The sequence below is a fragment of the Eublepharis macularius genome, chromosome 7 (genome assembly GCF_028583425.1).
Source record: "Eublepharis macularius isolate TG4126 chromosome 7, MPM_Emac_v1.0, whole genome shotgun sequence".
NCBI lineage: Eukaryota > Metazoa > Chordata > Lepidosauria > Squamata > Eublepharidae > Eublepharis > Eublepharis macularius.
The window spans coordinates 117,032,384-117,046,937 of NC_072796.1; the positions used below are offsets into that span (position 1 = coordinate 117,032,384).

Consider the following 14,554-nt stretch of genomic DNA (forward strand, 5'->3'; position numbering starts at 1 on the left):
AAAAGGCATCCTATTAGCCAGAGCTTCTTTAAATGTTTATGAGTTACTGTTAGATTTTTGCATAACCTCTCTCCTTGACATTTTGAGGTTGGCTCTGCTTTCAGGTTGGCAGCCATTTTGAGGTTGCGCCCACCGTACTATGTCAGAATTCCAAAGGTGCTCACAGACTCAAAAAGGCCGGGGACCATTGGTAGAGTATTGGAATAGGATCTAGGAGATCTAAGTTCGAATCCCTACTCTGTCATGGAGGTTTGCTGGGTGACCTTGGACCAATTACATACTCTAGCCTAACCTACCTCACAGGGCAGTTGTTAGGAAGATAAACTGGAGGAGAGAAGAAGCCACTTTGGGCCCCCCTTGGGGAGAAAGGCAAATGAAGTAAATAAAATAAAATCTATAACTGGGTAGCCTATAGCAAATGAAAGTAGAAACATAAATAGACTAGATTGTGCTGCAGAGGAGTACTTTAAAAGAAATCCCATACAGTAGGCAAAAATTAGTTACAGTGAAATTCTGAAGTACAAATGAGCAATTGTAGCGTAAAATGTTCCATGGAGACTAGTAAACTCTACGCTATGTCTCCTAGCCCCATAAATTAGCACTAAAATCAATACTCTGTTAAACCCATACATGAAACACTAAAATGCAATACCAGAATTAAAACGTCGTCCAAGCTTACTGTAAGCTATTAAAAGTTGCAAAACATGGATGAAAAATCTGCAAGGGAAGCCCTACAAATGTTCAAATAGCTCTTTGCGAGACTGAAATCACATGCACGCAATAAAAATGGAAGAAGGCTGAGATGAGATTGTAAATCAGTTTTCCTGCATGGCTACCAATTGAGTAACAAATCCAAGTGCAGTTAAAATAGGGAGATTTCAACAGCCACAAACAACATGTTTAGAAATCAAACATATCCTGCTTGCAATGCCCATTTCCCAAGTACTGCACATAGTTTTGTCAATGAGTTCCTCAACTATTTGAAACACACAGTATTTCAAGTGGTTTTGCATCTGCATGATTGGTGGTCCTGAGCATTGACAATGTGCGTGTTGGTACATGCTTGCAATGTATCAGAATGCTAGAATCATGAAATGCCCCAGATCATCGTGTGTTGGTCAATTGTAATATAAAAACAACAACATTATGAGTTTATGTGGTACTATGGCACCTGGCCAGAATATGATATTAATCAGTCAATGGCATTTATTACATCAGTGCTCCCTTAGAACTCACTGGATCAAACTACAGTGATCAACAGGCAGTGAGAGAATGGGCAGCATATTTGCAATTCAGGACTGAACAAGTAGGGGAGCAACTTATTTTCCTCTTCCCTATCATTTCCTCTTTCCCTTCCCTGAAAGCCCCTATAGCCTTTCCCCTTTTCCCACCAACCAACATACCTTTGTCAGTTGCCCTGTCTTCAGCTTTCTGTCCTTCCTTCCCCCTGGCAGCCTGTAACCTTGGACATCTCATTTTCCCCAAACTAATACTGAAAGAAGTAATTACAAAGAGCCAAGAAAAAGCAGCCTTCAATTTTGTTGTGTGAATCAGACCTCAGGGGAAAAAAAGAGTAACTGCTGTGAGTTTCTGTGAATTGGATCCTCACCCACCTTTTTATTCACTCCTGCTGAATTTCCTTCCTTCTCAAAGCCCATGTCCCACATGACTTTTTGGCCCCATGATTGCCAGCATAGCAATTTTTTTGGTGGTCAAAGGGGACCCATCATTTCTTTTTCAGCAGCTGAAAAGTTGACTGGATTCAATCAATTTTGTGTGTGTGTGAGAGAGAGAGAGAGATTACACAACGAGCAAGTTGTGTATCAGGTTTATGTGACTCTGGAGGTTTAGTAAGCTTGAGAATTGTGCAGTGGGATTTGGAAGGTATGCTAATAAAGATTTTGAAAATATTGTGTCCTGCTTTGTAACATATTATGTGAGAAGACTGCAGGAAGATAAGCGTTTTAGACTGTGAAATACGTGTTAGTGTAACATTAACAAATCTCGAGGTGCAATCATGGGATGGAAATCACCGGTTTTGTATGTGACAGAGATAGTTAGTACATGACAGAGATAGTCTGGTTAAAGTTGGGTTAAAGGTCCTATATCTTGCAGACCTAATGTCTATACAAGATGTTGATAAAAACATATGTATGAGTTTGTTCCAAGTATGAAGCCATTGCTTTTTCACATAGCTGGCTATGGAATTAGTTAAAGGACTGGAAATTTTGTACATTTGTGGCATAGCTTTTACCTCACAGGATAAACTCACAGGAATAAATAACAAATTGTGACGGTGCTTCTGCTGTGTATAAACTCACATACAATATATCTATCGTGTCTGGTTGCAGCCGGTTATGCATTGGGTAAAAAAAATGAAAAATTAGGCGTATGGACAACTGCACTGTAGGTTTTGGTCTGTGGACTTCCATCAATTGCAGTGACTATGCAATGTTATTATTAGTGCAAGTTTAGTGAAGATTGTATAAGTCTGGGCTTGTCTATATATAATGAATGTGGATCGGAGACTTTAAGCTGTGAATGGGACCCCAGTTTAAATATCCCAGTTACTAACTGACAGGTGGCCTTAGATAAGCAGTCTTCTCTTAATCTATGAGCAGAACCACAAGTGACAAAAGGCACAGATTGGACACTTGTCAGCTTCCCTCAAGTTTTGATGGGAAATGTAGGCAGCTTGGTGGAATGTTGGACAAGTGACAGTTGAAAAGTCCATTGGACAGCAGTCAGAGAGCCAAGCTGCAAGACCAGGATGCCTACATTTCCCATCAAAACTTGAGGGAAGCTGACAAGTGTCCAATCTGTGCCTTTTGTCACTTGTGGTTCTGCTCTATGAGCAAGAATAAATTAGACCTGTTTTATTGGGTTGTAGAAACATCAAAGAGTAAGATACCGATGATGGTTAAATGGGCACTCTGTGTTTAGAGGCATGTTACCTCTGACTGCCAGTTGCTAAAGAAAGGAGACTGTTTGACTGCATATTGTTGTATTTATTTACTGCATTACATTTTTAATGATTTTATTTTAAGCTGCTTTGGGTATGATAAACGCAGCTATTAAATAACTGTGTTTCTTTTTTAACATAAAGCAGCAGAATGGATAAGTGAAGTGTGAGGCAGAGTGCTCAGCTACTATGCACTGTGGTGGTAGAAACTGCCGTCAAGTCATAGCTGATTTACGGCGACCCCTACTGAAGTTTTCAAGGTAAAGACTAACAGAGGCTGTTTGCCATTGCCTGCCTCTGCAACCCTGATCTTCTTTGGCGATCTCCCATCCAATTACTAACCAAGGCCAACCCTGCTCAGCTTCTGAGATCTGACAAGATCACACTTGCCTGGACTGTTCAGATCAAAGCACATACTAGGTGTGGTGGTGAATGTGGTCAAGTCATAGCTTACTTATGGTGACACCTGCCCAGGGTTTTCAAGGCAAGAGACTTGTAGCATCCCCATATTGCAGACGGCCGACTGAGGTTGGGAGCGTGTTTTTACCTAGAGCAGGAGCCCATAACCTTTTTGAGCCTGCAGGAACCTTTGGAATTCTGACAGAGTTAGGGATCCCAGGTCCCCTGGTGGGGGCTAGGGATCCCCCACTGTCATCATATGCCCCCCCCACTCACTCAGCTGGTGGGAGGGGAGAGGCAAGGCAATAGACCTCCCAGGCGCGCTCCTGAGGTGGCACGATGTCACCTTCAGGAGTGATGTTATTGCACCACCCCGGGATCGCTCCCGTGCTTTGCAGCGGGTCAATTTGGGCCCCAAACGTTGAAGGAGGTGAGTAACCTGGTAACCCTAGCATACAGGGTGGTGTGCACTGCAACAAAACGGCTGCTGTAGCTTACCTGCAGTCACACAGAGAAGATCCTAGTACTATGGTAGCAGCTGCTGCCAAAGTAACATTTTTAAAAATCTGCACAACCAATAAAATTTTCAATCAAAAGTCCTGCTGGTGTCAGGCTATGGATGACAGGATATGGTAACTAGGTCTCTGTACCATTGCAACAAGAAGTCCAAGCTCTTGGTTAAATGTTTTTTTCAGAAATCCAATCTTTCCACATATATGTCCATAGAATTACTCAGAGGCAAGAAAGCCTCCAAGCGGTACATGCTTCCTTGATAGGAATAGAAACTTGAGGAAAGTACAGCTCTAAATACTCAACCCCCCCCCCCCCCACAGAATTGTGTGGGAAGGAGTCTGGGAACTTCTTCTGGAGTTTAGCTAGACAGGACAAAGAGGCATAAAAGAAACGGCAACATTTCAGACAGTGCAAAGTCATTTCAGTGAGCTTCAAAGAAAGAGAACACAGCTGTATTCTCAGGCTGGTAGAGGGAGAGAAAGTGATGATTAGAGCATTTGCCACATGAAATCAGGGCACAGTATTAGCAATGGTTCAACCCCTAAAACAATGACATGGATGCAGGGATGCAGACATGACAGCTGGGCAAAAGCCCTGAGGTTACCAGATCAGAACTGGGAATTCCCTGGAGATTTGGGGGTGGAACCTGAGAGGGTGGGTTTTTTGGGGGGGGGGGCTCAGTGAGGTATAATGAAGCCGCCATTTCCGGGAACTGATTTATTTGTTATTTGGAGGTCAGTTGTAAGCCTGGGGATCTCCAGGCCGCACCAGAAAGTTGGCATGTGCTACAATTTTGGACAGCTGAAGTAGCAAGAAATATTTTGGCGAGAGGCAGCCACTGTTTTGCCTTCTATTCCCTGATAACACCTTAAAAAAAATCTAGCGTCACTTTGAAAACAAGTAACACAGTTCCAGAGGAGTTAGCCGTGTTAGTCTGTAGTAGCAAAATCAAAAAGAGTCCAGAGATCAGGCATCTGACGAAGAGAACTTGATTCTCGAAAGCTTATGCTACAATAAAATTGGTTAGTCTTAAAGGTGCTACTGGACTCTTTGATTTAAGTAACACAGTATAATCCTAACCAAAGTCACTCCATTCTAAGCCCAACGGAAGCAACTGGCTTAGAACGGAGTAACTCTGCAAAGGATTTCACTGCTGGCGACCCAACAACGTCCCCTTCCCTCTTTCCCTCAAACCACTTGAAGCGGACCGAGGCTGGCCCCGCCCGCCGCTCACGTCCAACCAATCAGTGTCAGGCTGCGGGAAGCGCTGACAGACACGGGGGCGGGACTCCGGGCGATCACGTGAGCCCGCTGAATAGGGTTGGAGGGCAGGCGACAAGATGGCGAAGGTCTCGGACTTGTACGATGTGACTTGGGAAGGTAACGCTGTGGCCGTTGACGGAGGAGTGGGACGGGAAGGCGGCGGGGAAGGTTCGCCACTCGGGCAGCGGGTGTGAGGGAGATGGACGTCTGGCTTGGCCGTGCCTATTTCGGGGCAAACTCTCCTCAGCAACTTCTCCCGCGGCGAGGAGTGTTCGGCAAGGCTTGGAGCTGCCCTTTGGGCGTATTCTCGAACGCCGGTTGTGCACATTACGTAGAGATTAACTCTGTAATAGCCATGGAGGCATCTTCTGACGGTCCGTCGTAGTCAGAGTGGTGAATGTTCTCCCTTCCTTCCAGTCCTGTTTGTGGGTACAATGGCTGGGGTGGGTATTTCCCTCCCTCCACTTTCTTCATTCACTTTTACTTAGGCTTTAGTTTAACCGCTTAATTCTCATATCCACTTAAAAAGCCAAACCTCAATCGTATCAACAGCGCTTGCTTACATAACATCCTCTTCCTTTCCTCCCATCCCATTCTTCTTTTCCCTTGCAGACTGTCAAAAGCGTAGATTGTAAGCTTTCTGGGATAGGGAATCTGCCTGTAAAAGACCGTGCACTTTGAGGGTGCTCTACAAACAGTAAGCCTCACAGTAGCTGTAAGATAGTAGAGCCACTGTTATGTAGTGGTTGTGATGTCAGAGAAGTTTTAGTCTCAGTTTCTTGTGAGATTGCATAATTGGAATAATTATTCATTATATGGGGTCTTTCTTTAGTGTCCAAGACTGCAGTATCTCTTATGATGGAGTTACAGGTATCTAACAGAGGGATTTTAGACCCACCTGTTTACCAGTCTTGGGTTGATTTAGAGCTAATTATGCTTGGATCAGCACATTATGGCCAGATAAATTTTTTTACCTTATAAAATAAGCATGCTGCAATTACATCTCTCGGTTCTCATAACACACTTGCTTAATTTTAATGTTCAACCACTGCAAAATGGTCTATGTCCTGTTACCATTTGTGGCCAGAGTGACATGTATTCATCAGACAAATGTCTGTATGAATGTGGACTACTTTACAATTTGGTCCCATTTTCAGCCTAGAGTGAGTGTAAAGAGGGAATTTTCAGGTAGGTAACTGTTGATCTGCAGTAGAACAGCAGGATTGGAGTCCAGTGGCACCTTAGAAACAACCAAGATTTTCAGGGTATGAACTTTCAAGAATCAAAGCTCTCTTCATCACATTCCACTGATAGTATCTGATAGTATCTCCCCTCCTCTTCTGTATTTGACCAGTTCGGATCATGCATCTGAAGAAGAGAACTTGATTCTCGAAAGCTTATGCTACAATAAAATTGGTTAGTCTTAAAGGTGCTACTGGACTCTTTTTGATTTTTTTATCTGAAGAAGGGAGCTCTAACAGTTGAAAGCTGTTGGTCTCTTAAGATGTCACTGGATTCAGACTAGGATCTGGAAGATCCAGGTTCAAAACCGAAAACCAGCCATAAAGCTGACTGGCTTTCTCATCCAGTGTGACATGGTAGTGAAAATAAAAGGATGAAGGGAGAACTGTGTAATTCACTCCTTGGTGGAAGGGTGGGATAAGAACATGCTTAATAGATAATCGTCACTACAACATAGGTATGACATTAGGGTGCTTTTTATTGGGGAGAGGCTAGTTCCTAGAATTCCATTCCTTTTTTAAAATGGGTGTGTAGAGATTCATACTGAAGATGCAAGAAGATAGTTTCAGGTGGGTACCCATGTTGGTCTGCAGTCAAAGAATAATATCCATGTCCAATAGAACCTTAAAAACCAACTAGGTTTTCAAGGTCTGAGCTTTTGAGAGACAAAGCTGTCTTCATCAGATGCTAAAGAACCAAATAATGGTAATATTATCTCACAGAATGCTCCACGTGCAGCCATAGGGATAGACGTGTGAGTCTTCCTAAGTATTTTCCAAGGGTATCCTCTTTTGGGTATGGTGGGTTTCATGGGGATGTATACTCAGGATTTTTTTAGTGTGGCTCAAGTAACCTTTAATATCATCCTGCCTGCCAGTTAAAGATCTCCATCTCAAGCCCTGCTCTGTATGCCTCAGCTATGAAGGTGAAGTGGGAAACAAGCAGATACGAGCTTTTGCAGTGGTGGTTCTCTCTCAGAGGAACAGTCTCCTTAGGGTTGCCAGCAATCTGGAGAAAAAATGTTCTGCCTTAAAGCAAGATGTTTTATATTGTATTTTTGGCCTGTTTAAGATACTATTTTATTTAGGCAACTCCTATGCAGCTTCTTCAGACCCAAGGTGGTTTACATTATTAAAATATAAAAAACACTAAAAAATGTTGATTTAAATCCAAGTAGAATACTTTGTATACATTCTCTCAGTAATCCTCAAAACAAGGTAGGCCAGTATAATTACCTGCACATTATAAGTGGATGACTGAGGCTGAGAGAGAAAATAGTTTGGCTAAGCTTACCTTAGTCAAACTGGGATATAGCCAGTTTGGTGTAGTGGTTAAATGCAGCAGGACTCTGATCTGGAGAGCCAGGTTTGATTCCCTACTCGTCCACTTGAAGCCAGCTGTGTGACTTTGGGTCAATCACAGCTCTTCGGAGCTCTCTCAGCCCCACCCACCTCACAGGGTGATTGTCATGAGGTTAATAATATACTTTCCCCATATAATCTGCCTTGAGTCTCACTGAGAAAGGCGGACTATAAATAAATACCTTATGGTCAGTGAGAAGGTTCATGGGATGAAACCTAAGCTTGAGACTTCTCATCTTGCAGCTGTTACTTGAAGCCACTCTGCTCCACCAGCTGTTAGCGTAGGTATGTATGGCAAGGCAGTGAGATTGGGGAGAATATATGTGTCTTCCAGGCCTCTGTATATTTACTTGGAAGTATGTCCCAGCAAATCCAGTGACAGAAGTTCTCAACAAAGGGTGCATGGAATTACACCCTAAGTATTTTACTTACGTACCTTTTTATAATTTTAAGTAACTTGGAGTTCTAACTTAAGTTTTAATTTAGGAAATACTTTTTGCTAACCTCACAGTGACTTCCTAAGTACACCTTTCTTGGAGTAAGCTCTGGTGAATAGACCTGAATAGGATTCTGAGTTGACCTGTTCTTTAAGACTTGTAAATAGCTACTCGTAAGGTTACCTGTGGGAAATAAAAAAAATCTTCAGATGGCTAGTCGGGGAATTTTTATGAAAGTTAGTGTTTCTACCCCCTCTTCCAGGCCAGACCCACACAACTTGTAACCCACCAAGCTGAGTGCATCTGATCATCTCTACTCTAAGGGTCATATTCCTTAGAATAGTTTCAGGTGAGTAGCCATGTTGGTCTGTAGTAGAAGAGCAAGATTCAGGTCCAGTAGCACCTTAAAGGCCAGCCAGATTTCCAGGGTATGAGCTTTAGCGAGTCAGAGCTCCCTTCACCAGATACCTAACAGAGGTCTCTGACTCTCGAAAGCTCATACCCTGAAAATCTGGTTGGTCTTTAAGGTGCTACTGGACCCAAATCTTGGTCCTTAGAATGTGTGTGTGTATCAGCAAGTGACTGACAGGTGCTTTTTGTTTGGTGGTTCACAAATTATGCAGGCCTGTTCTGGCCTAACAAGAGGCTGACAAACGTGTAGGTATGCGGTTCGATTACAGTTCTTGAGAGACAGAAATTTTGTTGAGCTATTTTCAAGGCTGATAACCACATTTTTCTTATTACTGTGCATTCTGTTGATTCGGTTTATAATTAAACCTGGCCAGACAGTAGTGACATACACCTGGAATTGTTAAACATCAATGATTTTCATCCAGTCCTTTTTGTGAATGAAATGAGTTTGAGAAAGTGATTATTGCCAACTTCCTGGTCCCCCTATAGCCCTGAACCCTATGAAAAATTTCTCCGGAGGTGGGGGAGGTCAAGGAATCCTCAGGAACACTTTGGAAGGCAGTATAAGAGCTACAGAAAGAAGAAATTGCCCCCTTCTTGTGCAAAGGGGGGATTTCTGCTGCAGCACCCTTCCTCCCCATGCTTGCTCCTTTTACAGGGAGGCACCAATACAGGGAGGCACCTGCAAGCTCTTGGCATTCATGGAAAGATTGGATCCAACCAAATAATTTAGGCGCTGCCTTCAGTATTATGCATTTTTGGTGTTGTTTGTGATTACAGCATGGTAACAGAAAGTCATAGACTGGAGAAGGATCAAAAGACCACACAGCTTAAACACTTTGAAACAGATGTACCCAACTGCCAACTCCTCCTGCATTAATCGATCATCAATCCTTATGATATCTGAGCATTGAGGGAACAGTTTCCACATGGCTGTTCCCTGTGCCACCCTAGTAACATCTGTAGGAAACAATCGTGTGGTCAGGGCCACTGATGCCACTCCCACCTGCACATCCATTGCCAGCCCTCAGGGAGGGGCAACAGTGGTGTGGGAAGGAAGCGTCACTGTCAGCAAACCAGTTTTCCTTGTTCTCGACAGCTACTGGATTAAATCCTGTGACAGAGACTTGTTAATCGTTCCGAACATACCAGGAATTGTTTCTTGACATCAGAACTGTTTATGTGGAGAACAAGGTTTTAGTGAGCAAAAGATACCATTGACAAGTATCCTGAATTGTCAAGAGGGTCTCCCTCTTGAACACTTAGCTGTTACGGACTACTAGTTAATCATATGGTAAAGTTTTGTGCCGATCTGTATTATGATAAATAAAGTGTAACTTTTTCCTGTTACAGTTTTATGACTTTGTTTTGGTAATCTCTGTTCACCAAAAGTGGTGCTTATTGTTCAACTTGTGTTTTAACAATCATTACATATTAAAATATGACTAAAACAATTGGGATTTTCTCCTTTACAAAAAACAATTCTCTCATATTTCTGAGGCTATGCTTGTTTATATTTTCTGTGATTAGGGTGTTAAGTGGAATTTGTGTATATAGGCAAATTTAGATTTTAATGTGTTAAATGAAGCTTCTAGGCACCCCCCGCCCATCATTTCTTTTTTCCATTTTATGGAATGAGTTTGTGTTTATTCTAACAGAGACACCATTTTAAGAAAAATCAAAATCCACTTGCTTATAGTGAATGTGGATGATATATACAATATGGGCTTGTTTAAGTTTAGCCAATTACATCTGAAGAACCAGGAAGTATTGTCAAAATACTGTTGCAGCTTAGAGGTGAAGCAATAGAAATGATGTAATATTGTAAAATCAGCTATACATTTCCCATCTTGTAAACTGTTAGCAGAGAATTCTGAATTTTACCCTTGATAATGGCCTGTGTCTTGTTTACATAGCTAGCTTTAATTAAGGCCTCTCTTTGTCACTTTCACTCAGTTCATCTTTTCATTAGGCTCTTTAAAGTATCACCATATTGGAGAATTAAGGAAAATTGCCTTTGATGAGGGAATCTTTTTATTTGACAGAGTTTGGAGAGAAATAATCTGCTCAAGTGTTCCCTGTTTTATCTTATTTTTTCAGTTTATTATGCTTATAGGTGTTCACGATGCAGTTTGCTTCATTCTGGTTTTATTGTGAACTACCCATGAGAGCCTGTTGCTGCTAAAAGAGAGTGGGAGTAAAAGTGTAAATAAAAACAAAACAGTAATTTATGGTCTGTTAAGGGATGTAAGCAGCGGCCTGCTGTTCTTCCTCTCATACTGGAAATGATATAAAAAGTTCTTCAGAAAAACAGTATGTCATGAATGAGGACCCACATCAGCTGTTAGTTTGAAGTGTATATAAAATTATAAAAGTTTCCGTGACCTTCTTGTTTGACCCTTGGGTGCCCACCTATGTTGTTCATTTTTTATATGTATTTGCTATGGATGTAGCAGCTAAGAGTGAGTGAGCTCAGCTGTGGACTCACCGGTACAAGCCTCATCTTACCCATAAACTCACTAGATGTTCTTAGGTAAGACTCCACCCTAGAGTGATATTAGTGTCCTGTCTTACAGGGTGGATATTATAAGCATTTTTCTGGTAATATCTGCAGAGCTCTCTGGATGTTCAAGAAGTGCTTTATGAATGCTAAAATTATTACTAGTTTAATGGTGAGTGAGTCGAAAATTGTTTTTACACACATCTTGTTGAGAGGAGTGTTTTGACTTGTAAGAAAGCTTGGTCATGATTTCTGACAGCAACATTAAAATTTACCAACTTGTAGAATAATTGGATCCATACTATAATTAAATGCATAGCTTTCAGTTGACTGCAATATATATTTTGCTATAATGTTCACACTTCACGCATTAAAATATTGCCATCTATTAGGCCTCTTTTTATTATGGCTATAAGAGGATCATAACAGTAAATGAAAAATACATTAGAAGTGAAAAGAGGCTCAGGGCGATTGGTTTGGTGAATGTTCATTAACAGAAGATAGGCCAATACACAACTGAGCCACATTGGGAATTTTTTGTGGATCACATAGTTGTTGATATAAATGTGAGGAAAAAGCTGAGAATGAAAATTTGGTTCCAAAGCCTGGGTCTACTTGTTTAGTCATCAACTGGTAAACTTATAATATTTGATAAAATCAAATCTTGCCGATGAGAATAGATATAAACATATAAATGAATCCTGAATTACAGCATATTAGTGGTAGCAAACATACACATTTTTACAAAAGTGTAAAAATTATCGTGTTCAGTTTGGAGAGCTGGTACTTACAAGGTTGTCTTCCTGTGAACATATCCGTGGAGTTAAGTGATTCTTTTCTAGTGCCATGCCCCGCGTGTGTGTGTGTGTGTGTGTGTGTGTGTGTGTGTGTGTTTTTTACAGGTACATTTGTCAGCCTGACATATATACGATTCACCCTTATTAATCCCAGTTTGAATAGCAGTATGTTGAATGTATGCCACTTTTTCTCTCTAAGCTATTTTCTATCACGAGACCCTGTCTCATTGTGTGGGCTAGCTGAAGTAGATGGATTCTGTTTCATTTGAGCAGCCTGACCTACAATGACATTTATGGTTTCTTTCCAATAATTCAGTATATTCACAGTGATTTTATGGAATTCATGAAGATGACAGAGCCAAGTACAAATTATGCTTATGCAGAAGCCTTATTGATTTAACAAGAACATATTTTCAAGGAATTGTGTGCACAGCAGCAGCCGATATTCTGCTTTAAGCAGCTAGAAGTTACCTTGGTACTATTCAGAAAGCATTTGGTAGAAGTATTAGTGGTAGGCAAATCCTGCCGCTGTTGTCAGACAACAGCATGCCGGACAGTTCCCTTGTTTCAGCCTAAAAGAAGGGAGTGCAGTTGAGCTGGAATAAGCTCAGGTCACACTTTGGAGGTGAAAGGGCATGCTGTGTGCCAGCAGCATCCTGACGGGTCCCCACCTGTAGAGCAGGAGTAATTTAAAACTAGAAATTGGAATATGGTAGTTCTGGGAATGAACGTTTTTGAATGTAAACTCTCCGATTGGTGCTTTTCTGCCCCATTAGGACCCTGCTTGCAAATCATCGGTTGGGACCCGACATTACACAGGTCTGATTGTCATCCACTGCAGTTACATGGTGTGCATCAAAAGCAAAACTGCTGCTGCTTTGTACTGATCTTTCTAAAGCATATTTGCTCTGTTTCTGTGCAGTGGAAAGAAAACCCAAAATACAACATATGCAGTCTGTTTGGTCCAGTGCAACCCTCATTTCCCCATTTTGTTTTCCATCCCATCAGTGGCTTCATATATAGCCGTAGCATTTTGACCAGAATAGACGTCAGGCAAAACGAGTATGAGGCAGTTACTTTGGCACATGGTTGTAGATACTTGTTAGAGGTTTTTAATGGTATCTTTGGGATGAGCTCTAAAGTCTTTGAATTGGATAGTGCAATGTAATGTTATGGAAGAATTTCTGTGAGATCAGTGGAATGCGTTGCTCTGCACTTGGTGAGGGAGACTCCTTTTAGACTTTGGGGGAGAAGAAATCGGAGTAGATGGGACCTTTTGCTTTCTTCTCTTCCTAGTAACTGTGCACAGTTACCAAGCCACCATTGTCACATCAGTATTAGTGCTACTGGAGAGCTAGAGAGGCACTCAGTCTCATTTCATTCCAGCAATAACTGTTTGCATGGAGCTTACACTCCAAGCCCAAAGACATTTCAGTTTGGAGTAAGCTTCACTGAGAAGAATAGGACTCCCTTTTAAGTAAGCAGGTCTACTCAAAATGCTTCTCAGATGTAGTGAGAGGCACTTACTTCCAGAAAAGTATTCTGAGCATTGCAATGCCATTTTTTAATTTCAAATGGTCACATGATCAAACGTGAGTGGTCTTTTCATATTTTTCCATCATTGTGCTTTAATAATGAATTATTATTACTTTCGAAAGTTGTATTGACATGGGAGCTTTAATAGTGGCTGTGTAAATTAACAGAGAAAACTTCCATTATTTTGTTTGTGTGTATTTAAACTGTCAGTCTCTGCAGTACATTTTTATTTACTCATATTCTTTCTAATTTTTAATTTCCAGGGGTCTTCTTGTGTCAGGAACCATTTAGATTTACTCATTCACATGAAATGTAACCCTGTGGTGGTTTTGGTTGACTTTCAAAATATAAAATGAAGCACAGTAACAGAGTCCTCCCCCCCCCCCTAAAAGATCTATGTTCATTCCTTGTGGGTAAGAAGTGTATGTGAGAGAGAAGGGTAGAAAATTGTTTAAACTAAAGCTGTCAGTTTTGTTAACTGGTACATACTGAAATGACAAGAAGACAAGCAGATTCTGAATTATGTGTTTAAATAAAGATCTTACTTAAAAATAACTCAGTGTGTCTTTTGTATTTTAACATGCTCATAATAAACAGAATCGAAGCAGTATTTTTAAAAAAATCCTTAGACTTGCTTTTTCTTGATGCTTCCTTCATTTATGGTTGTTAATATGAAAACAAAAGAATTCTTTGGTTTGTAGGGCATATGGCGATCTTAAGAACTGGTTGGATATCTTTCAAGAAAAGCACTTTTAAACTTGAAAAACAATCATCGGTTAGTAGTATATTTCATGTTGTTCTTGCAGTTTGTATGTGTTCTTACAAATTATTTACCCAGACTCTTATTAGTTAGAAATTGGGAGGTTTTGAAAATGGGATGAAAGTAGTTTAAGTATTTTAAATTATACTTACGGCCTTTTTTCTCAAAGCAGAAGATGATGTAATGTTCATGAAGAAAAATGACTTGCTGAAATATTACAACAGCCGCCCTATAAAGAATTCTATAAAATATGTGCATAGATGTTGTCATATTTTAGTAGTAATACTGAATTTTTGCATCCTCTCTCAGTGCATGATTTGTATTGAGTTCAGAGAATAATGGAGAAGACTTTGGCATAACATTGGTATTCCCC

General features: G+C 40.9%; 1 protein-coding gene across 4 annotated transcripts in view; it reads left to right on the top strand.

Moving 5' to 3' along the window:
• The first annotated feature begins 5,166 nt into the window (after positions 1–5,166).
• The window catches only part of EMC2 (ER membrane protein complex subunit 2), a 40,785-nt gene continuing 31,397 nt past the window's right edge, over positions 5,167–14,554 (top strand). Inside the window, exons 1-2 of one of the 4 annotated variants that reach the window (XM_054985044.1) lie at positions 5,185–5,254; positions 5,750–5,834. Coding sequence is in view for 1 of the 4 variants with exons in the window: in XM_054985043.1 (XP_054841018.1) it covers positions 5,215–5,254 (40 nt within the window). In the remaining 3 variants the exon portion in view is untranslated. Of the gene's footprint in view, positions 5,255–5,749; positions 5,835–8,505; positions 8,527–14,122; positions 14,197–14,554 lie in introns of those variants that run through there. The other 3 variants (XM_054985043.1, XM_054985047.1, XM_054985045.1) reach the window with 3 other exon arrangements.